At 49.3% G+C, this 27,635-nt stretch overlaps 1 protein-coding gene across 2 annotated transcripts in view; it reads right to left on the bottom strand.

Annotated features, from left to right (window-relative positions):
* Positions 1–4,996: 4,996 nt before the first annotated feature.
* The window catches only part of LOC147099435 (peripheral myelin protein 22-like), a 33,361-nt gene continuing 10,722 nt past the window's right edge, over positions 4,997–27,635 (bottom strand). For both annotated transcript variants that reach the window (XM_085969585.1, XM_085969584.1), the window contains exons 2-5: positions 15,938–16,064; positions 14,709–14,805; positions 9,185–9,325; positions 4,997–6,846 (exon numbers count right to left, since the gene is read on the bottom strand). In XM_085969585.1, coding sequence (XP_085825711.1) covers positions 6,689–6,846; positions 9,185–9,325; positions 14,709–14,805; positions 15,938–16,015 — 474 coding nt within the window. In that variant the 5' untranslated portion in view covers positions 16,016–16,064 and the 3' untranslated portion in view covers positions 4,997–6,688. The remainder of the gene's footprint in view (positions 6,847–9,184; positions 9,326–14,708; positions 14,806–15,937; positions 16,065–27,635) is intronic.

Below are 27,635 nucleotides of genomic sequence, written 5' to 3'. Positions count from 1 at the left end.
TGTGAAGGTCGTATCCTATCAAAATGCTACTGATCCCACACATTCAATAGCAGGACACCAAAATAAGTAAAAATTTAAAAAATGCTAGTCAATCTCCCGTGACATTGCGCATGGCTAGTCAAGAGCACGTGTAGTCTTCAGGTGAAATGGGCTTGTGGTGCGGGGGGGGGGGGGTGTCATAATTGGACCATCAGAGCACGCAGACATATGGTTGGCCCAAAAATTCGGGTCGGAGGCTTCCCGCAGGTGCAAGCCTCCGACCTGCACTTACCTAGCGCGCCGGCCGTTGAGCTGTGGGCCCGCGTGGGATTCCGATCCTGGGCCTCCTCCAACTGCCGGCGCGCAGTGCTTGCGTATCCCAGGGGCGCAGTTAGTTCAATGCGTCCCCTGGGATCACGTGGGCCATGGGGAGCCAATGGTAGCAGGGAATGCTTCATTCATAAGTTTGACAGGAAGAGCTGTCAAACCTATAAATACTATAAGCCCCAAAACATCACTAAAACTTCAAATACATTTTTTTTTAAAACATCACATTTTTAAAATAACTATAAATTACATGAAATAACTATTTTAAACAATAATTTAAATTTTTGAAAAAATTAATTACATTTTCTAACGGGGCTAAAAATAAACTTTCCTTTCTTTAAAGTATTTAAAAATAATAAACCTGTGGAAAAAATGTTTTAATTTTAATTAATTCACCACTTACCTTGTTAAAAGCAGGCCTTGCGCCTGCTTTTTAAACGTGTAACTGCTGGAGACTTACCCTCCCGGAGAAAGCTGCAAAAGAAAACGTAAGTTCGATGCGCACGCGCAGCCTCTCCGGCGTATGCGTTCGACCTCTGAACCCCTTCCTTTAAGGGAACGGAAGTTCTGGTTTCCCGCGCATGCGCAGTGCACGCACGGAACCAAGATATTTCTCAGCAGGGCAAACTGAGGAGCTGGAGATGCAAAACTGAGGTGCGTCAGAGCTTATACTTATCTTATACTTACAGTGACAAGTTTACAATGCCCACATTTTATTATAAACGGGGACAAAGGAATTGATAAACTGAAAAGTTGACACATAAGTGTGACCAAGGCCCGTCAACAGGAAGTAAGGTTTTTTAGATATGAAGTGTATGCAGACATAAGACTTTTAATATACCGCAGTATTATATAAAAAGGACGGAATGTATGATTGGCCACACTGACACAATTCAGCTTTGTTCCAACTTGTGGGGTGATGAGTGAAACCTCCCATGATCCTCCCTCATTTACCCAGCGCTGGGGTGTGTTATCCTGTAGTTTGTTTTTTGTACTTGCTATAGAAGGCGATGGGTTCAATCTCCGCGCCAGACAGTCCCGGCAGGCGGAGACTAGAATATGGTCATTAAATACTGGGTTGGCATCCAGTGGTGTACTTGCGTTCAGAGGAATGACCACTGATTCCCTTCTTTGCGTCAGATGGGTTGGGTTTGTCCTCCGGAATACTGGAGTTACATCCAGAGTCTTCTGTCCGATGGCGGTTGGAACCACCTCACCCCACCCCCTACAGATGTAGTCTTGGCTGAAGGCCGCCTAGGAGAAGGTACTCCGAAGATAAACACCTTGAGGAAGGCAAAGGGAAACCAAAGGGTTTTGACCTGAAACGTTGACTCTATTTCTCTCTCCACAGATGTTGCCTGGCCTGCTGAGTTTTTCCAGCATTTTCTGTTGTTATAAAGGGAAACCACTCCTGCTTCTCTTCCCTCAGTGGCTCAAGAGTCTCATGTGTGAGATGTGAGTGAGGACCTGTCCTGGGGCGGAATACGCTGGACAGATGGATTAGGAGTCACCATTGGGTGATATCTTGTTCTAACGCCCACATGCTCAGCAATGAATTATAAATGTTGCAATTTGTGCATGAGAATGTGAAGGGAGCAATTTGCATTTTGTAAAAGTAATAATGTAAAAGGTTCATCACCCTGACAGAAAGACACCTAGTTACAGTGCATGATAGGTAGATTGGAACAGTCCATGCCATTCCGTATAACATGCCTGTGTGGAGGCGCGTGTGTTCACGAACAGCAGCTCACACTTCCATGCAAGGCAAGAGGAGCTGATTATGGAGGAGGTGAGATTCGAAGGATCACAGGAAGAAATTCAACCTATGCCACCTCCATTCAGGAAAGAAACTCCTACGGTCCTCTTCATCACAGTATGAAGCTATTTCTTAAATAAATCCAAGGTTTTCACCTCAACTGCCGGCTCGAAAGTCCACCCCATATTTTGATCACCCTTTGTACAGAGAACGCCCTGACGCTCTTCAATTTCCCTTTCTCTAGTTTCAATTTGCCCTCCCCTCGTGGTTTAAATTTGTGATGATGTTCTAGATTTATTGTTCCTAATCTATATCCCATGATGATATACTTCGATATAAACCTCACGATGTCAGCCGTGGCTCAGTGGGTAGCACTCTCCTCTGGCTCAGGAAGGTTGTGGGATGAAGCCCCACTCCAGAGACTTGAGCACAAAATCCAGGCCGACACTCCAGTGCTGAACTGAGGGAGTGCTGCACTGTCAGAGGTGCGGTCTTTTGGGTGAGACGTTAAACCGAGGTTCCGTCTGCCCTCTCAGGTGGACGTAAAAGATCCCAAGGCGCTATTTCGAAGAAGAGCGGGGGTTTGTCCTGGCCAATATTTATCCCTCACCCAACATCACTGCAACAGATTAACTGGTCATTACAAGTGACTACACTTAAAAAGGACTTAATTGGCTGTAAAGCACTTTGGCGTCATGTTCCTTTTCTTTCTTTCTGAGCTGAACACCTTCCGATCTGTGCTGAGTCAGTTTATTCATTCTTGGGGTATGGGCATCGCTGGCAAAGCCTGCATTTTATTGCCCATCCCTAATTGCATTGAGAGGAGGTGGTGTTGGACCTTCGAGGACCACTGCAGTCCGTGTGGTGAAGGTGCTGCCAAAGTGCTGTTAGGCAGGGAGTTCCAGGATTTTCACCCAGCGACAATGAAGGAACGGCCGATATATATCCCAGTTGGAAAGGCGTGTGAGCTGGAGAGGAACTTGGAGGTGATGGCTTCCCCACTCACCTGCTGCCCTTGTCCTGCCCGTGGCACCCACATGCCAAGAATGAATAAAAACAACACACAAACTGCGTGAGGAACCGTGTCCTACCTATGACTTCACAACGTGAGGTAGCAGCAGGAGCATGTATGGAGAGGATGGTGCATTCAGAGCTTATGAGGGACAATAGAGGAAGGTTCTGACAAGCTGTATAGTTGCTGGTTCTCCAATTTCAGGCTTCCTTTAACCTTTTAAAGCTTTTTGGCCAACTGCATCTGGGCAAAGCCATTATGTGCCGTATCCTTGACGTGGAGGTATTGGGTGATCTTATGAATTGACCCTCCAGCCTCGAATTTAAACCCGGCCCGCCAGGAAAGGGTCAGGCAAGGGGTTAAATTCCTAAAAGTCACAATCCCGCCTCCAATTCGCTGCGATGCCAGCCGCCATAATGCTCACGGTGGCGATTCAGTCCTTGGACGCGGTTCCCACTAAAAGCAGACGGGGCCAACTTAAGATTAGAAAGTCATGGCCCGATGAGGTCACCGGCACCACAATATATAATTTACACGTCCACTCAGCGAGACCCGCGCTGTCTGGCGCCCGGCAACAGCAACACAGCAGGAGGAGCCGACTGGCCAGAAAAGGCCACATTAAGTTTGAAAACTTTACCTCTCTTTGAACTGCTCATGGGCCAGGAGGAGCAGGACTGCTACTCCACCCACCCATGCCTCCCCAACGGAGTCCTTGGACCTCGGCAGCCCCAGCACCGCCCCCCCATTGCACATTGTGAAAAAGGAATTCCCAGCCCTCCCGATGTTAAGGGATTGCTGGTCACCCAACACCTCAAATTTAATATTCTAATCGTTGTGTTTAAATCCCTCCATGGCCTTGCCCTTCTGTAACCTCCTCCAGCAATACAAGCACCCCCTCCCAGATTCTCTGTTCATCTGTCCCCCAGCATTCCTCACTATGCCTTCAGTCACTCACTCTGAAATTCCCCCCCTCCCCCTCAAAAGGACAGCAGTCGGCCATTCAACCCCTCGAGCCTGTTCTACCAGGCAATTAGATCATGGGTGATCTGTATCTTAACTCCACCTTGGTTCCGTATCCCTTGATACCCTTACCCAACTCTCTTTAAAACCCACTTCTTCGACCAAGCCTTTGGTCACTCACCCCTCCTACGGCTCAGCATCCATTCCTCCACTGCAGTCCCTCATCTCTGAAGCACCTTGGGACATTCTTCCAGGTTAAAGGCCCAATATAACTGCAAGTAGTTGGCACTGACTGCTCTGCTTCAGAGCCTTAGATACCAATGGCATTGGCTGAGTTCAGCTGACCAGGGTTTGGGAGCTAAGAGCTTCTTTGAAGGAAGGAAGACTTGCATTTCTATAGCACCTTTCACAACCACCAGAATCTCAAAGCGCGTTACAGCCAATGAAGTACTTTTGAAGTGGAGTCACTGTTCTAATGTGGGAAACGCAGCAGCCAATTTGCACACACAGCAAGCTCCCACAAACAGCAATGGGACAATGACCAGATAATCTGTTTTTGTTATGTAAATTGAGGGATAAATATTGGCCAGGACAACGCCCCTGCTCTACTTCGAAATAGTGCCTTGGGATCTTTTACTTCTACCCGAGAGAGCAGATGGGGCCTCGGTTGAACGTCTCATCCGAAAGACGGCACCTCAGACAGTGCAGCACTCCCTCAGTACTGCACTGGAGTGTCAGCCTAGCTTTATGTGCTCAAGTCCCTGGAGTAGGACTTGAACCTACAACCTTCTGGCTCAGAGGCGAGTGTGCTGCCCACTGAGCCACAGCTGACACTTTGACCTTGAGTCACTGAGGGAGCTTAGTAGAGATTGACTGGAGTGGACTTAAACCTTAGATGAAAAGCGCATCCACAGTACATCAAACCAATGCTCAACCCCACCACAGAGACACAATTCAACCTATTAACAATATAATATTCATTTATTACTAGTTAGTACATTTTTATTTCTAAAAAAAAAAAGTTTATGTAGCGGCAGTCATATAAAAAACATAAGGCAAATCAACCCCCCTCCCTCACAACACTGGGCTGATCAGAGCGTTCGGAGGTTGTACTTCACAAGTCTACACTGAGCACTGACGAAGTGTGTGTGTGGGGGGCGGGGGGGTGGGGGTCAGAGGAAGGGTTAATCTAAGTCTAACAAGGTTGTACTGAGGAATACTCCACAACTCGGAGACTCGTTTTACAAGGCGGAGTGAAGGTGGAAGGAGGAACGGCCCCAGAGCGAAGAATACACAATAAAGAAAAAAAAATTCTGGGAGCATTTTTACAAAAGAAAAAGAGGAAAAATGGGTTTGGGTAAGGGGCCAGTTTGGGACACCCCTTCAAAGATATTTTGCTCCCCGGTACCACAGTTTTCCACTCTTTCACCCCCACTCCCCAATCTTAAAGATGATTGACAGTATGGAGTGCCTCAACTTGGGTTTTCATCAATGAGTTCTTGTCCTCTCTGGGTTGTTGCAGGGGGAAGGGCAATCATTTCACCCCCCACCTCCAAACACCCCCCCACCCCCGCCACCCCACCCAGCTGCCCCTACACCAGCTGTAGAAGAGACTGAGGGGGAAGCCTTCAGCAGGCCCTCGCATCTGGGGGAAGGTCTCAAGAAGGGGGGGGGGGGGAAAAGGGTGAGAAGGTGCAAAAAGGATAAAAAGGATCAGGCCCCAGGGCCAAGTCTACTCTAGGCACAGGACAAGACGGCGTTCTTTACAAAGGCTGCACATAATCCTCGCCCTAGAACACAGCTGCATCTCTGTAATCCGAGAGTAGACAGTGTGCAGCTCCTCTGTTGGTTGGGAGCAGGTTTCCTTCTCTCCAAAACTTATCACATGCATTCCTTCAGCCAGGAACCCAGGATTGCCTGGACCTTGGGATTTCTCCGTACCGCAGTAGCTGTTACTCACCAGCAGGGAGTGCTGTTTGAGTCATTTGATTCCATGGCCATCTAACATCCCCGCCCCACCCCCCAGGCTATTCAGGACAAGACCCCAGACTCCTAACTTTATGGTGGGGAGTCAAGGCAACCTCTCCTGTGTAAGGCTACATGCTTCCTGGGCCACATTGGTTATAAGTAACCATTTAAAAAGTTAAATTGTCTTGTGCCTGTGTGAGGGGCTAGAGGCAAGGTCCTTTCATTTAACACATGGGGATAACACACACCCTCCTCCCCCTCCCCCACCCCCACACCCAAGTTTCAGCAAAGTAGCAGCATAGACTTTGTCCTTAGGAATGCTGCAAGCCCCTATCCCATCGAACTGAAGAAAATGCAGATTCAGGGAAGACATCTTTATGTGGGAGGCAAGGGAAGAGGAGGAAAGAGAGCGAAAGTGAGAGAGCGAGAAAGAAAGCGAAAACAAAAGGAGAGAGAAAACGAAAGAGAGAGAAAACAGAGAGAGAGAGAAAACAGAGAGAGAGAGAATAAAAAGAGAGAAGGAAGAGAAAAAGAGAGAAGATATAAAAAAGAATTTACAAAAATAACTTTCCCTTTTTCAAAATGGAAATCCAGTTTAACATTGCTCCAGAAACTAACATATGATTGGGCCCCCAAGATCAATCTTCAAGAACCTCCCCAGCCTCCAGTGCATTCGTCACGAGCGCTCACTCCCGTTTGCGGAGGATGATGTACATTATGCTGCTGGCCAACAGCAAGGGGAAGCAGATCCAAGCAAGGACGTACGAGGACCCGTACCAGCCATTCTGGGCATCATGGTGGAAGTGAACAGTGTAGATACTCGCCGCAGTCACCACGCACACACCTGGAACAGGACACAAGCTCCATTAAACTCCACAATAGGACAAGACAGTCTCTACCTTGGGAAGTGCAAATGCTTTGATATTGAAATCACCAAAAATACAGCTCAGCAAGAACTCTGGAGCAGAATGTTCTTCCCATTCTCCAATATCACCCTGGTCTCCAGACCATTGTGCCAACTGGGTTCAGGCAGGCCAGCTGCTCCAAGGCCTCTGACAATACCACGCTGAACGTCCCATCAGAAGCTGAACAAAAGCAGCCCAGGAAGGGCCCCCACTTCCAATTTCCCCTTGGGTTGGGTGAAGCTCCTACCCTCCAATTGGTACATTCCCTACTGCTGAATGACAACACCCTGCCCGAGGAATGGGCGTCCCAAATCTGGGCTCCAATAACTTTGTCGGTTTAGGATGTGGTTACCAGGTATGGGCTGATGATCACATTCACCAAGAACACAAGGCCCAGATCTCAAATCGACAGTGGAGCCTCCATTATCCATCATAATGAAGAGAACTGTTCCCATTCTCTTCTACCCATCGCCATGAATATTGGAGTCCCAAAATGTTGGTCTAAAATAATACAGCCACATACACGAGGCTCAGCAATACTCCGATAATGAATGAAGAAAAGCACAAAATAAATAAATTGACTTTAATCTGGCTGTGAGGTGGCTATCTCAGTCAAGACCCTCCTAATGCCGGTGAGGCTTTGCCCCAGAAAAAGTCTGGTGCAGGATTAGGAAGGTGGATAATCAGGAATGTGGATAATGGAGACATTCTCCTTACAGATCCCGATGTTCCCTCTTCCTGAATATCAACAAGAAATCAAGAGGATGGGGAAAGGCCATCAGGGTCCATGGAGGTCCCACCAACACTCACATCCCATGAGAAGAAGAACCTGCAGAAGCTACTTCTATGACTGGCCACCAGATCGCAAGACTGATACAGATGGTGAAGGCCACTTGACCAATAAGTTCCCCTACCAGAGCAGCCCACCATTTCAAAATGATTTCATGGTTTTACGTTCCATTACCCGACCTCTAGGCCCTTCCATGTGTTGATCGCTCTCTGGAAGAACTTCCTGAAATCAGTCTTCGATTTGCCTCTAGCCAAGGTGGACCAGTCATGGCTACAATTAGAGTAGGGTTCTGGATCTATCTTTATGACCGCGAGGAGATCAGCCCAAGGAGGAATCCATTAGAGACAGGAAGTATTGGGAGGGGGAGGGGGCGAGGCATTTGCCAAGGTGGGGGGGGGGGTGCACAGGAGGCATGGGGAGGGCAAAGTCTCAAAGCCAAAAACTGTTCTGCTTCTAACAGAAGGCAAACAACGCAATGATGGGTTGAACGGGTGTGAGGACATCAATATGCAGGGGGAGGGACACACCCCAATCTACATCGAAGGGGCTGAGGTGGAGAGGGTCAGCAGCTTCAAATTCCTGGGTGTATTCATTACGGAGGACTTAACGTGGTCCCATCACATCGACGTTGTAACCAAGAAAGCATGCCAACGCCTGTTGTTCCTCAGGAGACTAAAGAAATTTGGAATGGCCCCCCAGATTCTCACCAACTTCTACCGGTGCACCATCGAGAGTATCCTGTCCGGCTGCATCACTGCCTGGTATGGCAACTGCACCGCCACAGACCACAAGGCTCTACAGATGGTAGTGAAAGCTGCACAACACACTATAGGAATTAAACTACCTGCTGTGCAGGATATCTACCCCGAGAGGTGCCGGGGAAAGGCCCTGAGAATCATTAAAGACGCGAGTCACCCCAGCCACAACCTCTTCGCCCTGCTCCCATCCGGTAAGAGATACCGAAGCATACGGTCTCGTACCAACAGGTTTCGAAACAGCTTCTACCCCCAGGCCATAAGACTCATGAACGATTAATTTATTATTATTTATTACTGTTGTTTTATTTATTATTACTGTCTTTCTATTAGTATTTTTATCATTGTTATGCCATATTTATTCCAATGTTGGGAGGACTCGTAAAAATCAACATTTCATTGTGCACTACACACATCTGCTGTATATATGACAAATAAAATTGAATTGAATTGAATTGAATTGTTTTGCTCGATCACCTTTGACAATTAACACCAATGCAACATTTTCCCTGGAGTTTAAATGGGTGGGTAGAGTCTATGATCGGGTAGAGAGTACGTGGGCTGTGGGACCAAGACTAGATGGGTCCAACAGCCTTTATATTCCAGGTTTTCATAGACCCTTTTGCTAGTGACTACATTTGTCAGCGATTTTCCAGAAGGACAGTGAGCCTTTAACCTCTACCTGGGGCTTGTGTTTTTTTTTTAAAAAGAGAAAATGTTGTACAAGCTTACAGGAGAGCAGCTGAAAGAGGCCAGTGAAGATGAATCGATTTCCTTTCTTCAGTGTGAAGAGCTGGCAGATGAAGATGAGCAGCCCACAGCAGGCGAAGATCACAGCCAGCACCATACTGGCCTGGACAGCCTGCAAGTAGTCTGGAGGCAAAAACAGAACAAAGGTTAGAAATAAAAACAGAAAATGCTGGAAACACTCAGCAGTTCGGGCAGTATCTGAGGAGAGAGAAAAACAGAGTTAACGTTTCAGGTCGATGACCTTTCGTCAGAACAAAGGTCACCTCGTGACAAAGGCACCTCTGAGGCCATTTAGTTAACCAGCTGCTTCCGGTTTTAAGTGGTAACCGAGACCAATTTATCCCGCTAAAGTTTGCGATCTTAAAAAAAAGAGAATGTGGGAGATTTGGAGGTACAAATTCTGTTCTCCGTCCCGCTCCTTCTCCCAGCTTTCTCCAGTCCCACAAACCTTCTTCCCGCCTCTTTTCCCAGCATTCCCGAGCTGCGCCAACATCACTTGAAGCCAACCGTTGGAGATCCACAAGCACGGCCTAGTGAGGTGGGCAAGGATACTTCCTCATCAGAGTCCGACATCGTCAGTCAGCCCATTTCTCAGCAGCCCCTCGACGGCGAGGATGAAAGATTGCCGTGGCGACAGCTTCCCCCGGTCATAGAGTCATAACGACACAGAAGGAGGCCATTCGGCCCATCGAGTCCGTGCTGGCTCTCTGTAGAGCAATCCAGTCAGCCCCATTCCCCCGCTCTATCCCCGTAGCCCTGCAAGTTTATTTCCCTCAAGTGCCTATCCAGTCTCCCCTTGAAAACATAGAGGCCTAGAAATTCGGTAGGCTTAGCGCCGCTTTTGAGGCGCTAGAGGGCCTAGCGCCGGAGTTATGGCCAGTTTGGAAATTGAGTGGGTCCCTAAATCGGCGTTAGGCCGTTAGCACTGCGCCGGCACCGATGACATCATCGGTGTGCGCAGCGTCCCGGTTGCCATGGTAACCCGCCCGAACTCCGAAATTGACTTGCGGCCGCCTCGCCCGTGGCAGCCGCAAGCAACGTTCTGGCAGAGGTGCCTTACTGGACTTTGCGCCGGCGCATTAAAGGCCCCGCGGCGGCCGGCCGCTTTCCCGCCGGCCACCTGGCCGCAGCTCCCTCCCCGGACTTCTCCCCCCCCCCCCGCTTTTACCAGGCGTAAGATTTCTAAGGGTTTTCAGCGGGCGGAGGTTCTCCAGAAAGCAGAACTCTCCGCCCGCAGAGGCCCTTCTCCAGGGCAAGCGTTCAGATCGGAAATACCAGTTTTCAGCGCATAGAAACATAGAAGATAGGAGCAGGAGTAGGCCATTCGGCCCCTCGAGCCTGTTCCGCCATTCAATGAGATCATGGCTGATCATCCAAACTCAGTACCCTGTCCCTGCTTTCTCCCCATATCCCTTGATCCTCAAGAAATATATCCAACTCCTTCTTGAATATATTTAATAAATTGGCCTCAACTGCCTTCTGTGGTAGAGAATTCCATAGGTTCACCACTCTCTGGGTGAAGAAATTCCTCCTCATCTCTGTCCTAAATGGCCTACCCCTTATCTTTAGACTGTGACCCCTGGTTCTGGACTCCCCGGCCATCGGGAACATCCTTCCTGCATCTAGTCTGTCTAGTCCTGTTAGAATTTTATAAGTTTCAATGAGATCCCCTCATTCTTCTAAACTCCAACGAGTATAAGCCCAATCGACCCAATCTCTCCTCATACGTCATTCCTGCCATCCCAGGTATCAGTCTGGTGAATCTTCGCTGCACTCCCTCCATGACAAGAACATCCTTCCTCAGATAAGGCGACCAAAACTGCACACAATACACACGCACTTGGCATGCCTGAAACCAGCATTTCTGATGTCCCTACGGGTGTGTATACAGCCCGTACACACCCGTAGGGATTGGAAAATACGGCCCAATACCTCTATTTATGAAGCCCAAGATCCAATATGCTTTGCTAACCACTCTCTCAATACGTCCTGCCACCTTCAGGGACCTATGCACATTAACTCCCAGGTCCCTCTGTCCCTGCACACTCTTTAAAACTGGGCCATTAAGTGTATATTGCCTCTCCCTGTTCCTCCTGCCAAAATGCAACACCTCACACTTCTCTGTATTAAATTCCATCTGCCACTTGTCTGCCCATTCTGCTAGCCTTTCTATGCCCTGTTGCAGTCAATTGCTATCATCCTCACTGTTTGCCACACACCCCCCCCAAGTTCAATCAGCATGTACTGAGGCAACTGATCTCAGTAAGGGTCCCCCTTCCAGAACTGAACAGCCAGGACTGGCTGAATTTTTTTTATTCATTCACGGGATGTGGGCGTCGCTGGCAAGGCCAACATTTATTGCCCATTCCTAATTGCCCTCAAGACGGCGGTTAGCTGCCTTCTTGAATGCAACTGAATGGCTTGCGAGGCCATTGCAGAGGGCAGTTAAGATTCAACCACATTGCTGTGGGTCTGGAGTCACATCTAGGCCAGACCAGATAAGGACGGCAGATTTCCTTCCCTAAAGGGCAATCTGGTAGTTTTATTGTTACTAGATGTATTTGATTAATGAAATTTAAAGTCCCCAGCAGTCATGGTGGGATTTGAACTCATATCTCCAGATCATTAGTCCAGGCCTCTGTACTGGCCCAGATATTCCGATCGCAGGCCTCCCGCGGGCGGAGGACTGCGATCTGGAAAAATCTGCGCCCTTAGCTGAGGGCTCCCGGGAGGCACACAGTTCCGATGCTGGGCCTCTCCAAACTTCAAGTGCGCAGGGCCCACGTATCCCAGAGGCACAGGTAGTTCACAGCGTCCCTGGGATCATGTGGGCCATGGGGAGCCAATCAAAGAAGGGAATCTCCCTTCATACACTTGACAGGAAGACCTGTCAAATATATGAATGGAGATCACCCCCAAAACACTGTAAAACTTTAAATAAATTTTAAAAAACATCAAATTTTAAAAATGACTTGAAAGTACAAATAAATTAACTATTTTAAACAAAACTTTAAATTTTTGAAAAAAATAATTAAAGTTTTTTTACGGGGCTAAAAATAAACTTAACCTTTTTTAAAAGTATTTTTAAATGATAAATCAGTGGAAAAATTTATTTTTTAAAACTTTTTTCAACTCTTATCCTGGTAAAAGCAGGCCTTACGCTTGTGTTTACCAGGCGTAAGAATTGTAAGGGTTTTCTGCGGGCGGAGGGTCTCCAAAAAGCGGAACTATCCACCCGCAGAGGCCCTTCTCCAGGGCAGCCGGAGGATCTGTCAAAAGCTTTCTTGACAGATTGGAAATGCTGGTTTCCAGCGCATGCGCAGTGCATGCCTGAAACCGGCAATTCCGATGTCCCTACGGGTGGGTACACAACGCGTACACACCCGTAGGAATCGGAATATACGGCTCATTATTACTCCGGTAACATAACCACGAAGCTACCATAACCCCAAAGTTTGGCAAGCTGCTGAGGCACAGGATGGCTGGAGGCACCTGTGGAAATGAACCAGTGTCAGGAGACAGGAGGGAAGAAAATTGGGAAGAGAGAGAGAGAGAGAGACACTACCTGCAGGCCTCATTTATTTAGGAGCCTTTCCCTAGAAATTGCCAGCTCTCAAGAAGCTACTGAACACCACCCAAGGGTAAAGCATTGCTGAATCGTTGAGTATATTCAAAGCTGAGATCGATAGATTTTTGGACTCTCGGGGAATCAAGGGATATGGGGACCGGGCGGGAAAGTGGAATTGAGGTCGAAGATCAGCCATGATCTTATTGAATGGCGGAGCAGGCTTGAGGGGCTGAATGGCCTACTCCTGCTCCTAATTCTTACATTTTTATGTTCATTCAAAAAATTCCACAGAGTGAGGAGAATCATCCCTTCAATCCAGTCAAGATTCAAACCCAGGTCTCTGAGCAGAGAGTGTGCAGATTATGTGCAGTCCCCTGCTTTAGTAATTAAAATCTAAATAACAGCTCCTTAGTCCCTTCTCCATTTAACCTGCAACAACAACAGCCCATTCAATGACCTTGTTTCTGTACAAAGAGCACACAGTCCCAGAGCCAAGAGTCGAAAGTTGATTTGCTCCCTGTAAATGGAGACCATTACTGCAGGTGAGCAGCAGGTGGCGCCAGTGAGTCAGCTCATAAAACGCCATGAAAAATATTGACCCAGGATTAACTCAGGCACGACCAGCTCAGATTACATACGGGGAAAGTAAACACTGAGAAAAAGGACTGGCTGCAGTTCAGGGGTGAGAAAGGCAGGATCCACAACTTGGGAGATTGGGAAAAGAGCGAGAGGGAGAGCGCGCCAGCGGAGGGGCGGCAGCGGGCGCGTGCGACGGAGGAGGGGGCGGCAGCGGGCGCGTGCGACGGAGGAGGGGGCGGCAGCGGGCGCGTGCGACGGAGGAGGGGGCGGCAGCGGGCGCGTGCGACGGAGGAGGGGGCGGCAGCGGGCGCGTGCGACGGAGGAGGGGGCGGCAGCGGGCGCGTGCGACGGAGGAGGGGGCGGCAGCGGGCGCGTGCGACGGAGGAGGGGGCGGCAGCGGGCGCGTGCGACGGAGGAGGGGGCGGCAGCGGGCGCGTGCGACGGAGGAGGGGGCGGCAGCGGGCGCGTGCGACGGAGGAGGGGGCGGCAGCGGGCGCGTGCGACGGAGGAGGGGGCGGCAGCGGGCGCGTGCGACGGAGGAGGGGGCGGCAGCGGGCGCGTGCGACGGAGGAGGGGGCGGCAGCGGGCGCGTGCGACGGAGGAGGGGGCGGCAGCGGGCGCGTGCGACGGAGGAGGGGCGGCAGCGGGCGCGTGCGACGGAGGAGGGGGCGGCAGCGGGCGCGTGCGACAGAGGAGGAAGATCCAGCACGTCATATGAGAGGGGGCGGGAGTGCACGCGAGATCGCGAGGGGGAGGGACGGAGACAGAACAATTGAGCTCAAAGTATGATGGGTGAGTGCGGGTGGAGCGAAGAGTGAGCGAGCAAACACAGGAGAGGGAGGGGTAGCACAAGAGGGGAGGGGAAAATAGCGCGAGCGATCAATAATTAACAAACTGACCACAATTGCCATTTCAAAAATAATCTAATGGCTCCTCCTCCCCTGTTGGGGCACCAACTCTTGAGGTTCAGGGTCCAAGAGAGTTGGCCCAGCCTCCTGCGCTTCATCCAAATGGCCATTCTTCAACTGGGATCCTCGTCAGTGAGTGTTAGAAGGCAATTTGGCCATGGGGGCCCTCGCAACCAAGCCGATCCGGTCGTCACCCTATTCCCACACATTTTACAGCATTGATCAGGAGCAGGATGCAGAATATTCACCACCAGTCAAAACCCGGCTGAGTGTCTCGGACACCAACTTTACATCAGATGCAATAAATGCGATTAAAAGCAGAGTTACAGGGGCCGCAGACAATAGCTTCAGGCATTAATGTAATTCCGCCCACCTAGTTCACGGCCCGCTTAAGTGCGAGATTCGAGAGTGTTTTCCGAAATTGCAGAACGAAAGCAAGAAGTGGTCTTACCTTCCTTATCTTTATAGCCTACGTTAATACAGCTGCCGTTTCCGTGGAAACACTGCTTCCAGATGTCCATGCAATGATCATTGGTAGCCCACCAAACCTGACAACCAAAGAAACAGTCACTGCACAGGCCAGCAAATGGGACGCGAGGGGGTGAAAATCAGGTCACTGAACAACAGACGGCCGTGCTTGGAGTTGACTCAATATACATGAAGCATTTCCAGGTTAAGTCCTGATGGAGGACCATTTATCGTACTTGGCGGCTTAGCATCAACACCCAGCATTTGGGGCCCTTGTAAACTCTTCGATGCGACACAGATACATCAAGTTTCTGGCCTTACTCTTCCCCTTAAAAATGGTATTCCGACTCTCTTCCAATTGCTCCTCGAGGTATTTTCCAGCTGTTCTCCCCCTTCCAGCTGTTCTAGATTGCCTCCTGTTTTCTTGAGCAAGAAAATGCAGCTCAGAATTCAGCCCGTTCTTTACCAACAAATGCGGTATAACCAGACTGAACTGTGGCCTTCTCACTCCGCACCAACCCAATCTAGAACCGTCCATTGCCTCAGCGCTCGGCTCCCTGTTTTCTCAAGTGGCCTCGCTGTTAGGCTAGTGCCACTGCTCCTCAGTACTGATGCCCTTGGAGAAGCCACGTAGCTAAGCCTTCGCTCGGATGTGGCAACCCTCCACTTGAGTTATATAGCAACAGGATATACGGACTCACGTCCCCCTCAGATCAAGGGAACATATTGCCCAGGAGCTGGGATAGAGAAAGGATCGCAATAGACCCAGCTCTGAGCCAGCGCAGATCAGCTTACAGACCATTAGCAAAGACATAGGGCTACCAATACCTGACATGGGGGGTTACCCACTGAGCCATTGGAAAAGGATGGGATGGTGCTGGATGTACAACAATTAAGAAGTTTGGCCCATCGATGTTAGCATTCCCACATCATGGCTGGACCTTGTCTCCCAAATTTGGGAATTTCCAAAGAGCAGGAATGACAGCAACACTTTTTTAAAGTTTATTTGGACTTGGTTGTGGGTTCAAGAGAACGACAATGTCCCAGCTGCATCCAAGCAATCATCCGGGTTACATGGAGGTACATGTGACTGCTTCCCCCAGAGAGTTCCTCAGCTCAGCTAACTCTCCCCTTCGTCACGTTGGCCAGAATCTATTCCCGCCAAGAGAAACCCCCTTCAACACCAGCAGAGCGGGCCGCTTCTGTACTTACATTGTTAGCCGTAGAGATGAAGAGGAGGATGATGGCAGTCAGGTGCAGGAGGAAGATGGACGCTAGTAACAGCAGCATGTTGGATCCAAGGGGCCGTCTTCAAAGCAAGTGCTACACGAGAGTAATACTGCAAAGAGCAGGAGCACGGTTAGGACACTTTATATAGCAGGGACTATAATATAGATTATAAATAGTCCAATTGTTAACATTTTTTTACTTGAGTTTGGCGTCTGGTAGACGAGCCCTCCCTCCCCATGACTCAGTGAACCTTTGCCCAATATCTCGGTAATATCTAGTGAAGCCCAGGGATTGAACGGAAAACCAGAAACGTTATATTTCGGTTGACTGGCCATATTACGCAACCTCAGGTTGGAAGTTGGTTGAATCAACTGGACCGTGGCCTAGTTTATAAACTGCCACACAGATTTATTAACCAGTAATTGGATACGTGAACACATTGCAGATTTACTGTGGTTACAGATGTAACCATCCCTCCTTGGGAGTTAGAGTTTTGGCTCAAGATCCCTTACTTTATCTTACTGGGCTGTTCACTGCTGAACTTTCTTAGCATCTCTCTGGCCTCTCCACCATCCCCTGGTGGCTTCAGATGGACACCTCAATTGGAACAAGACAGGCCGAGATATATTTTAAAAATTTAACAAGAGGCAAAGCAAATTTAATTCTGCATTTCAAACTCAAATAGAGCCACTCAAACAAAACCCACAGGATGATTGTATTTGAATTGAATGGCTTGGCCCCTCCCTTAGACACCTGTCGCAGGCACAACATCTGTCCTATGGTTACTGCGCATCATAGAAAGATAGACATAGAAACATAGAAGATAGGAGGAGTAGGCCATTCGGCCCCTCGAGCCTGCTCCCCCATTCAATGCGATCATGGCTGATCATCCAAATTCAGTACCCTGTCCCTGCCTTCTCCCCATATCCCTTGATCCCTTTAGCCTTAAGAAATATATCCAATTCCTTCTTGAATATATTTAATGAATTGGCCTCAACTGCCTTCTGTGGTAGAGAATTCCACAGGTTCACCACTCTCTGGGTGAAGAAATTCCTCCTCATTTCTGTCCCAAATGGCCTACTCCTTATCCTTAGACTGTGACCCATGGTTCTGGACTCCCCGACCATTGGGAACATCCTTCCTGCATCTAGCCTGTCCAGTCCTGTCAGAATTTTATAAGTTTCAATGAGATCCCCTCTCATTCTTCTAAACTCCAGCGAGTACAAGCCCAATCGTCCCAATCTCTCCTCATACGTCATTCCTGCCATCCCAGGTATCAGCCTGGTGAATCTTCGCTGAACTGAAATCAAGCTGAACCATTTTTAAGGGGAACCTGGTTTTTAAACCCCATTATGTCCCGTGAAAAAGAAAGGAGTCAATAAGCTCAGCATTAAGGGCTTCATGTTTGTCGCACCACCTATTGCCGGTCTTGTCGCACCACCTATTGCCGGTCTTGTCGCACCGTTCAATACTAATTCAGACGGTCCATCAGAAAACAAATAATGGTGACTACAGAGGGACCTTTGCCACAACGTGGGTGAGCTGTGGGGCACTCCGTCAACCGTGTCCCTGATCATTGCAGTCCTGCCTTCAGAAAAGGGGGATAAAAGACCACACAGAGGAGGCCATTTCTCAGCTCTAGCATTGTACAAGATAGCAGAAAATTCCAGCCCCGGTGTAAGCTGGCAGCCTAGGCTGATGCCGTTTGCCTGCCGCGCGAAAGGGCTCAGGAATGTGGCACTCAGTCCCGTGGCACAGTGGGTCCCATGTAAAAAGCATCGTCGACAAGGCCATATTTGGCCAGCTTATTTGCACAAAAGGGTAAGCGTTCCGGTCAGTTATTGAGGAAACTCAGGGTGGCCTCCTCCAGAAACCTCCCTCCCCGCCCCCCAATCACCCTCATAGGGACGGCCATCATCAGCTTCCCCCATTACCTGAACAAATCCACATGCAACTGAAATGGAAATACACGTCTAAAGCATTTACATGTGTATCAGATCTCACTGTACACACAGACGTGATAAACAAATTCCTGGCAGAGGATCTGTAGATAAGGAAGACTCGAGGGCAGATGTGAACATGTCAGTTATGACTCAATTAAAAGCTGACTGCATCACAGCTGATGACACCAATCAATTCCTCTTCGTCAGCGGATCTGCTCAGTGTACGTAGCCGGGCCTGTCTAGAATCCATGGCATCATAGACCCACGGAGCCATGGGACAACCATCACTTACTATGAGGACAATAACCTCGTGGTTACGGTGCAACACCAGCAACCCACGAGCTCAAATCCCACCACGGCAAATTGTGAAATTGAATTGAATAAATCTGGTCACTTGTGGACGGACTTTGAATACTGCCATATTGTCAAACCAGCAAGAAAAGAACTTACATTTCTATAGCGCCTTTCACGACCTCAGGACGTTCCAAAGCGCTTTACAACCAATGATGTACTTTTGAAGTGTAATCACTGGAATACGCTCCACTTGCCTGGATGAGTGCAGCTCCAACAACACTCAAGAAGCTCGACACCATCCAGGACAAAGCAGCCCACTTGATTGTCACCCCATCCACCACCTTAAACATTCACTCCCTCCACCACCGGCGCACCGTGGCTGCAGTGTGTACCATCTACAAGATGCACTGCAGCAACTCGCCAAGGCTTCTTCGGCAGCACCTCCCAAACCCGCGGCCTCTTCCACCGAGAAGGACAAGGGCAGCAGGTGCATGGGAACACCACCACCTCCAAGTTCCCCTCCAAGTCACACACCATCCTGACTTGGAAGTATATCGGCCGATCCTTCATCATCGCTGGGTCAAAATCCTGGAACTCCCTCCCTAACAGCACCGTGGGAGCACCTTCACCACACGGACTGCAGCGGTTCAAGGCGGCGGCTCACCGCCACCTTCGCAAGGGCAATTAGGGATGGCCAATAAATGCTAATAAAAAAAAAAACTGGTCGCCGCATTTCCTACGTTACAACAATTTGCACACAGAAAGCTCCCGCAAACAGCAATGGGACAAATGACCGGACAATCTGTGTTTAGATGTTGGTTGAGGGGCAAATATTAGCCAGGACACCAGGAGGACTCCCCTGCTCTCCTTTGAATAGCGCTATGGGATCTTTTACGTCTACCTGCAGGGGCAGACGGGGCCTCGGTTTAACATCTCATCCGAAAGACGGCACCTCCGACAGTGCGGTGCCCCCTCAGTACTTAAAAAGGAAGGAAACTTGCCACCTCGATTGTGTTTGGCCGACATCTGGTTAATGCCCTCAGGGCACCAAGCAACGGGTGATACTACCTTTCGAGTGTTGCCCACATACCAACCGGTTGCAGTAAATGCAAGGAGTTGGGTTTGGACAAGCTAGGAATCCAGTCTCTATAGAGTCCAGTGCCCAACTGAACTGGTGAAAGAGGTAAAGACTGATGCACAAAGGCTGTTCTCCCCCAGCAGACACACTTGTAACAGGCCGTTGAAAAGCACCTCAAGTCCATAGAAGAGGGGCATCCACGGAAGTCCCCCCTTTACCAGGTGCCGCAGGGAAAGAGCTGGATGAGGAGACCACCCCTGTCACACTCAGAGGACACGTCAGCGCAGGGATTTCCTTTGGTGGGGAGCAGTAGGAGAGATCAATAAAATGTCTCCTCTCCTCCTGGGGCAAAGAGGAGCATCGCAAAAGCTGGGCCATTAGAGAGGGCACGTGGGAAGAGGTCACTCGAGGTGTCCAAACTGCAGCAGCAGAGGGCGCAGTGGGACCTGGACTAGGCTTTTCCTTCCTCTAACAGTTCCCTTTTCTGCCGAGGGCACCGACTCGCGCAGGGAGATGCTTCATGGGCGCAGACAATCCTTCCGGCCCAAGCAGACAATCCTCACACGAGCCTTCACAGCAAAAGGGGTAGTTGGTAGTCTCTTCAACCGCTGGGAGCGGGGAATCACAGTCAAGCCACATTGGACATCCATCATTGCTCCCTGGGCATTAATCAGGAACAGGAGCTGTGGCTGATTTCACCTTAGAGATACAGGCTGGTATACGAATGCATGTCCACTAGCAGTAACCCCTGCCAAAGTGGCCAATCCGCAGGCTTGAGCGTAGACAGGGTACTGGCTCTTCACCCAGCGGGCATCACAAGGTTGTCCTCACACACATGCACTGTCCAGCAACGAGTTAATGTTCACTGGTGGTCAGCAGCAACTCTGGCTGAAGTTCTCCTTAGTGCCAGAGCACCGAGCTCAGGAGAAGATCATCTAACTCTCACACACCAGGAATTGAACCATAGCACAAGCTACGAGTTTTGGTATCTGATGAACTCAGGAGGATTTTCTTCGCAAGGTGGGTAGAAGAAGGGGTTTAAAAGCCACCATTTCGCTTGGCAGATGTCTCAGATACCATTTGCCCGGTGGGCACCTTCACCTAAAGGAGGCCCTCATCACCATTATCTCACGTCGGTAGATAAAGGACTCTAGCAGCGAGCACACTCTGAGCAAAGCCTTGGTATATATGAACCAATGGGTTCGCAATGGCAACATGGGGGTAAGATTTCAGCCTGGGCCCTGACTCGGCCCTGCGTGACCAGCCCGGGCCCTGACTCGGCCCTGCGTGACCAGCCCAAACCAAGAGGCCCTAGGATCGATGGAAATTGGTCCTCGGGGCTAGTCAACATTGTTGACATGAGCTACCTCCGCTGGTTGCGCCTCCACACTCAGCTCGCCAGGGCAAAGAGGCCCATGTCAGGCTGCCTGCCTTGCCAGCAGCGACCCTCAGGTAAGTCCCGGGAAGGGGGGATTGGAGCGGGCTGTTTGTGGGAGTGGGTTGTCGATTGTGAGTTCTGTAGAGTTGTAGGAGCACTTTTGCACCTCATTGCTCCACAGGAACGGTTGGCGGTCACAGGGCCTGCTGAAGTATCCCGGGCGTCACAGGCCTGCCCGTGTCTGCCCTGATGCTCACTGGAGTTTTGGCTCTTCAACGGACGTTAGGCTCTTAATTTATATGCTTAAGGGGCCCAGCGCCTGTTTTTGGCATCCACACGGGATGACAACAACAGCGTGTATTTATACAGCGCCTTTAAAAGGTAGTAAAACATCCCAAGGAACTTCACTGGAGTGATTATCAGACAAAATTTGACACCGAGCCACATAAGGAGATATTAGGGCAGATGACCAAAGAGGTAGGTTTTAAGGAGTGCCTTAAGGAGGAAAGAAATAGAGAGGCGGGGAGATTTAGGGAGGTAATTCCAGAGCCTAGGGCCTTGGCAGCTGAAGGCACGGCCGCCAATGATGGAGCGAATGGGACGCCTAAAAAGAGCCACATGAATTTAGCAGTGGGACCAACTCTGTTGGGTGAGGATTGGCCGCTGGCCATCCCACTGCTACATTGAGTGCTCCGCGCCCGAAAAACGGGCACAACACTTGACCAATTTCTACCCCACGGATTTTTGCGACTCCAGATCTTGCCCCAGTTGTTATGGGTTCACTCCCCTCCTGCTGTTCCCCAACTGGGAAGGTGGAGTAAGGCTAGTTCCCAGGCTAGTGTTTTGGGCATCACACCTGCCCATCTCCAGCCCACCCTCTGTAGGAGGGAAGCCTTAGCCCAGGATCTCTCCCCACTGAAGCGTTTAATCAATGTCCCTGCACCAACGGCTGCAATCGAGACATATTCAAATGGAAACACGGAGTAAAAATATTCAAGGAAGAGAAATCCGATGTACGCCAGCAAATTTGCATGCAAGAAAAAAAAGAGAGCGAGAGAGATATACAGTATGGATGAGCAGCCGGTAGTCCTGACATAATTGAAGGCTGCAAAGATAGAGAGGGTTTTGAATCAGAAATTTGACTTGCAAAGAATTTCTGACAACAATAATTCTTGAGCGCCACTTAGAACTGAGCTGATGGATAAGATGGTTTTTCTCCTCTATTACCTGGGTTTGGATACAGCCAGGGTGAAAATATTCTCCCTCTCTCTTTTGCTTTCTCTTTCCTTCTCCAATCTGGGAGGGTCCCACGTAATGTGGCTTTGAAACAACTTCGACCCGATAGCTCCCGAGCACGCGTATGCCCATGATAGGATACCAATGGCAGACATCATCAAGGTCAACTTATATTTATATAGCGCCTTTAATGTAGTAAAACGTCCCAAGGTGCTTCACAGGAGTGTTATCAAACAAACTTTGACACCGAGCCACATAAGGAGGTGTTAGGACAGGTGAGCAAAAGCTTGTTCAAAGGGTTTGGTTTTAAGGAGGAAAGAGAAGAAGAGATGAGGAGAGGTTTAGGGAGGGAATTCCAGAGCTTTAGCAGCTGAAAGCACGGCCACCAATGGTGGAGCGATTAAAATCGGAGATGTTCAAGGGGCCAGAATTGGAAGCATGCAGATATCTTGGGAGGGGCTGCAGGAGATTACAGAGATAGGGAGGGGGGAGGCCATAGGGGGATTTGAAAACAAGGATGAGAAATTTAAAATCAAGGCGTTGCTTAACCGGGAGCCAATGTAGGTCAGCGAGCACAGGGGTGATGGGTGAACGGAACTTGGTGCGAGTTAGGACATAGACAGCCGAGTTTTGGATGACCTCAAGTTTACGGAGGGTAGAATGTGGGAGGCTGGCCAGGAGTGCGTTGGAATAGTCAAGTCTAGAGGTAACAAGGGCATGGATGAGGGTTTCAACAGTGAGAATAGTGGATGGTGCAGGAAGTGGAAGTTCCAACATGTCGCAGTAGGGGGCACTCTGACTTTTTTGCGGGGCAGCGTAGAGGGAGCCTTGCATTGCATTTATCCATTCCCGGTAATGCTTCATCGCGACTCTGGATACCTGAACTAAGACGTTGTTCCGTTGAGTGTAGCAGCAATAATACAGGTGAGCTGCACCAAGGCTACAAGTGAACAAATATGAAAGGGGAGGAGGTTGGGAGAATAGTATGGAGCTGAACTGCAGGAACTTCCTTTGTTCCTTAACCTGTCCCATTACCACCTCCTCTCGCCTTGAACATCTCTTAATCTCTCCTGCTTTCTATCCTATCACTGACCTTCCCTTTTGTTCTTTCATTCCGCCCCCCCCTTTTCCCAGCCCCTAAACTTGCTTTCCATTTCCTGCTTTTTTCCAGTTCTGACGAAAAGTCTTCGACCTGAAACGTTAACTCGGTTTCTCTCTCCACAGACGCTGCCTGGCCTGCTGAGTTTTTCCAGCGTTTTCTGTTGTTATTGCAGGAACTTAGAGTTGTGACAGACAGATAGATGGACTCTCTCCAATAACACAACCCCTAAAGCCTCATGTCTGAAAAAGTGCTTCACATTCAATGAATTGCTTTCAAAATATAGTCTCGGTGTGCAGGCACTCGCGGCAGCCAATATGCGCACAGCAAGATCTCACAAACAGCTGCGAGAAGAATGACCAGTCAAGCTGTTTTTGGTGGTGTTGGTTGAGGGAGGAATGTTGGCCAAGGCACCGGGAGAACGCCCCTGCTCGTCTTTGAACAGTGCGGAGTGATCTTTTACACCCACCCGAGAGGGAAGGCAGGGCCTTGGCGTCACAATGATCAACCAATGAGGAGACTGCAGTGGATATGGCACTGCTTGGTCTGAATGTGTTTCTCAGTCCAGGCAAAGTCTGAAAGAGCAGGGTCCATGCAATCCCAAAGCGGCGTTCAGAACACAGTCTACAGCGCCGGATGCAACTATTATGGGCCATCAGGCTCGCCCCAAACTCATAGAATCATACAGCACAGAAGGAGGCCATTTGGCCCACAGTGCCTGTGCCGGCTCTTTGATCGAACAATCCAATTAGTCCCACTCCTCTACTCTTTCCATATAGCCCTGCAAATGTTTCCTTTTCAAATATATATCCAATTCCTTTTGAAAGTTCCATTTGAATCTGCTCCCACCACCCTTTCAGGCAATCCAATCCAGATTGTAACAACGTCTGGAAAATATCACTCATCATCCTTGCTCTAAAACTCCACACCCACTTCCCTCTCCGTATCCATTAATCTGTCGCCTCAGGCAGCCCATTCCGGACATTCGCTGCCCTCTGTGTGAAGTAATTCGCTCTAAACAGCTTCTGCTCAGAGTTCCTTCAGAATTTAAGACAGAGTTTGTGACTATATGCCATACATAGATAAAGAAAACTAGCATTTATATAGCACCTTTCATGACCTCAGGATGTCCCAAAGTGCTTTATAGCCACTGAAGTACTTTTTGAAGTGCAGTCACTGTTGTAATGTAGGAAATGCAGCAGATAATTTGTGCACAGCAAGCCCCCACAAACAGCAATGAGATAATGATTAGATCATCTGTTTTAGTGATGTTGGTTGAGGGATAAATATTGGCCAGGACACTGGGGCTACCTCCCCTGCCCTTCTTCGAAATAGTGCCGTGGGATCTTTTACGTCCACCGGAGAGGGAAGACGGGGCCTCGGTTTAAAGTCTCATCCGAAAGATGGCACCTCCGACAGTGCAGCACTCCCTCAGCACTGCACTGGGAGTGTCAGCCTAGAACTTGTGCTCAAGTCTCTGGAGTGGGACTTGAACCCACAACCGAGACGAGAGTGCTACCAACTGAGCCACGACTTACACCATTTAGGATCTCCCTAGGTACAACGTTTGACGCAACAATTGTACTCAAAGGCAAATACTGCTGCAAGCCCCCGTGATATTAAACACGCTATCCATGGGACGTGTGGCAGGATTGGTCGCACTCGCACCTCACTGGAGACCGAGCTCGGGTGAACGAAGGTCTGAATACCAGGTGCAAGAATGATGCAGAAGAAGAAAACTTAGGCCCGCACAGGCCAATGTTTGCATATTAAACAGGAACTTCCAACACTGTTGGCCACAAGTACCAGACTCAGTCTCCATCGATGCCACAGACCATGTTATCACTCTCTCCAATGCCTCCTGCCATCAACTCATGCATAGTACAGTGAGCTATGGTGCTAATATTTACATGTACACGGGTTGGCAAGCGTGCACACTTAGTTCTCCATGAGCAGTGCATCCCTAAATTAGCTCATCTTGGATTAGCAACTAGCAGAGGAGAAAAGAACATAAATGGACCTGAACTGAGGGAAACTGTTGTTTCCGCCATCCAGATGCCTGCTCACCCAAGTCACTGTCCTCAGTAAAGGGAAAACTATTCCTGCTTCTCAGGCCCAATAGTAATAAGCTGGTAGAGGTATGGACCATATTACAAGTGGCTTAATGGTAGCAGCTTGCTCACAAGTTCCCTTGAGTATCATTGAACTCCATTGAGGGAAGGAACATGGCACAATGGTAGAATAGACACGGGCAGTGTCTAGAACACGAACCAAAGGCAGTGATCCAAACTGAAGTTCATCCCTTTTTGCTGTTCATGCATACTGAGACCTGGAAGGCACTATTGCAAAGAATAATTATTCTGAAAGATTGGGTAAAAGAACAAAGTGGGGCATAAGGAACCTGGATAATAAGAGGCATGGATCTCAGAACCTCTCGCTCCTCCTATAACGTGCTCCTCAAAAGCCTACTTCTTGGACCAAGCTTTAGACCACCTCTCCTTCTTTGGCTCAGTGTCAATTTTTTTTTATTCATTGGATGTGGGCGTTGGCATTTATTGCCCCCGTCCCTAATTGCTTGAGAAGGTGGTGAGCCGCAGAGGTCAGTTAAGAGTCAACAACATTGCTGTGGGTCTGGAGTCACATATCGGCCAGACCGGGTAAGAACAGCAGATTTCCTTCCCTAAAGGGACCATTAGTGGGTTTTTACAACAATCCGGTAGTTTCATGGTCACCATTACTGATACTAGATTTTTTATTCCAGATTTATTTAATTAACTGAATTTAAATTCCTCAGCTGCCGTGGTGGGATTTAAACTCATGTCTCTGGATCACTAGTCCAGGCCTCTGGATCACCAGTCCATTAACATAACCACTGTGCTACTGTACCAACTACCATCCTGTGAAGCACCTTGGGATGTTTTACTACGTCAAAGGCTCTATATAAACGCAAGTTGTTGCGTGCATAGTGTGGCTTGTTTTGAACAGGAACTCTGCCTTATCCATATTACGAAACAGCTCTTTGTCAAAACAGGCAGTCAGAGGAAGGAAACGTCAGGCTTCAGTAACTCCCGGGAGGATTGATTTCCCCTCGTAAGCAGAGGGTGGGGGCGGGCTGCTATGTCTTGCGAGCATTGGCACAACTGATAGGGTCACGGATGGAACGGAAACAGAAAGCACAGAAGATTCATTCCACTCATAGTTTCCAAAGTATGGTTGTCCAGGAATCCACATCTTCTGAATTACAGGCCTCCAGCCCATTGAAGCGTAGTGATAACCCAGGAATGCTCAGCAAGGATTCCTGTACTACAACCACAGCCTCGCTGATGCACTAACCAAACTGATCACGACCATTCTCACCCTCAGCATCTCCAGGCAACGTGAAGAGGCCCCTCTGATTTGAAAATAAAATTATATAATGTCATTCAAAACTTCAGGACGTCCCAAAGCGCTTTACAGCCAGTGAAGGACTTCAAGTTTAGTTACTGTTGTAATGTAGGAAACGCGGCAGCCAACTAGCACACAGCAAGGGCCCACTAACAGCAATGAGAGAATGATCGGATAACCTGTCAGCCTAGAGTTTTGTGCTCAAGTCTTTGGGGTGAGACGTGAACCCACAACCATTCTAACCAGAGAGGTGAGGGTGTTACCCACTGAGCCAAGGCTGACATGGTAGTTTGGTGTAGTTCGGTAGTGTTACGGAGTCTGGCTCATAGATGCCAACCTGGAAAACTCACGCACAAGCCACAGATAACGTGCTGGATGTGAGGCGGGTCTTCTTTTCCCCCCAGAGAGTAGCGAGACTCTGGAAATGTGTTGCCAGCTGGTGTGATGGGTGCGGACTCTCTCCTGGCCTTCAAGAGGGCGCGGGATCGGTTCTTGACTGGGGAAGAGATTGTATCTTATAAAAGGTAAATGGAGTATCATTTAACGCCTGCATGGTCAATGTGATCTCCTGGGCTGGTTTCAGTCTGGAGGGGCTGGGAGAGGAATTTTGCAGAGATCATTTCCCCCTTATTGACCCTGGGGCTTTTCATCTCTCCCAGGAGATTGTATAGCTGCGGAGGGGAAGGAGGTGTCTAGTTACGATGGAGTGGGAAGAGAGACTAGACAGAATACATCCCAAAAGGGCATGGCAGTCAAGGTTAATAACAATATCACAGATCTCGACAGGACTTCAGCAGACCAATGTAAAGGTCGCCGATTGTAAAAAGGGCCGAAAGCCCCTTTAACGTGTAAACACAACACACTCGTGTTAACACGCAATGCACGGCGTCGGTTTCAAGTGATGCTCGGATGATGAAAATGGCCGGAGGTTTGCCAAGCATTTTCTCCCGTGAAGAAAATGGCCCTTTAATATAGGGGCAGGAAGAGGAAGAAAACGTCAGTCCCCCCCCCCCCCCATCACAACTCTGCAGTCTTCTTAGTCTGCAATAGCAGTGTGAATCCGATCAGCGGACGCCCCATACCCATTCCCAGGCGTGGATCAGTGCAGCCCTCTCCAGTACCAGATCCATTTTACTCCCCGCGTGTGGGCAGGGAGCGTTCAATCAAAACAAGTCTGCTCCTCCCAGCACGAGTCATCCGATTAAAACAGCGGCTCACGACACAGGCACCACTGCCGCCTGACTCCTGAGGTCTGTGGTTTGACTGAC

The sequence above is a fragment of the Somniosus microcephalus genome, chromosome 28 (assembly GCF_052327205.1).
Source record: "Somniosus microcephalus isolate GS21.2 chromosome 28, FLI_Smic_1.0, whole genome shotgun sequence".
In the NCBI taxonomy this organism is placed as follows: domain Eukaryota; kingdom Metazoa; phylum Chordata; class Chondrichthyes; order Squaliformes; family Somniosidae; genus Somniosus; species Somniosus microcephalus.
This window is presented reverse-complemented; position numbering and strand designations above follow the sequence as displayed.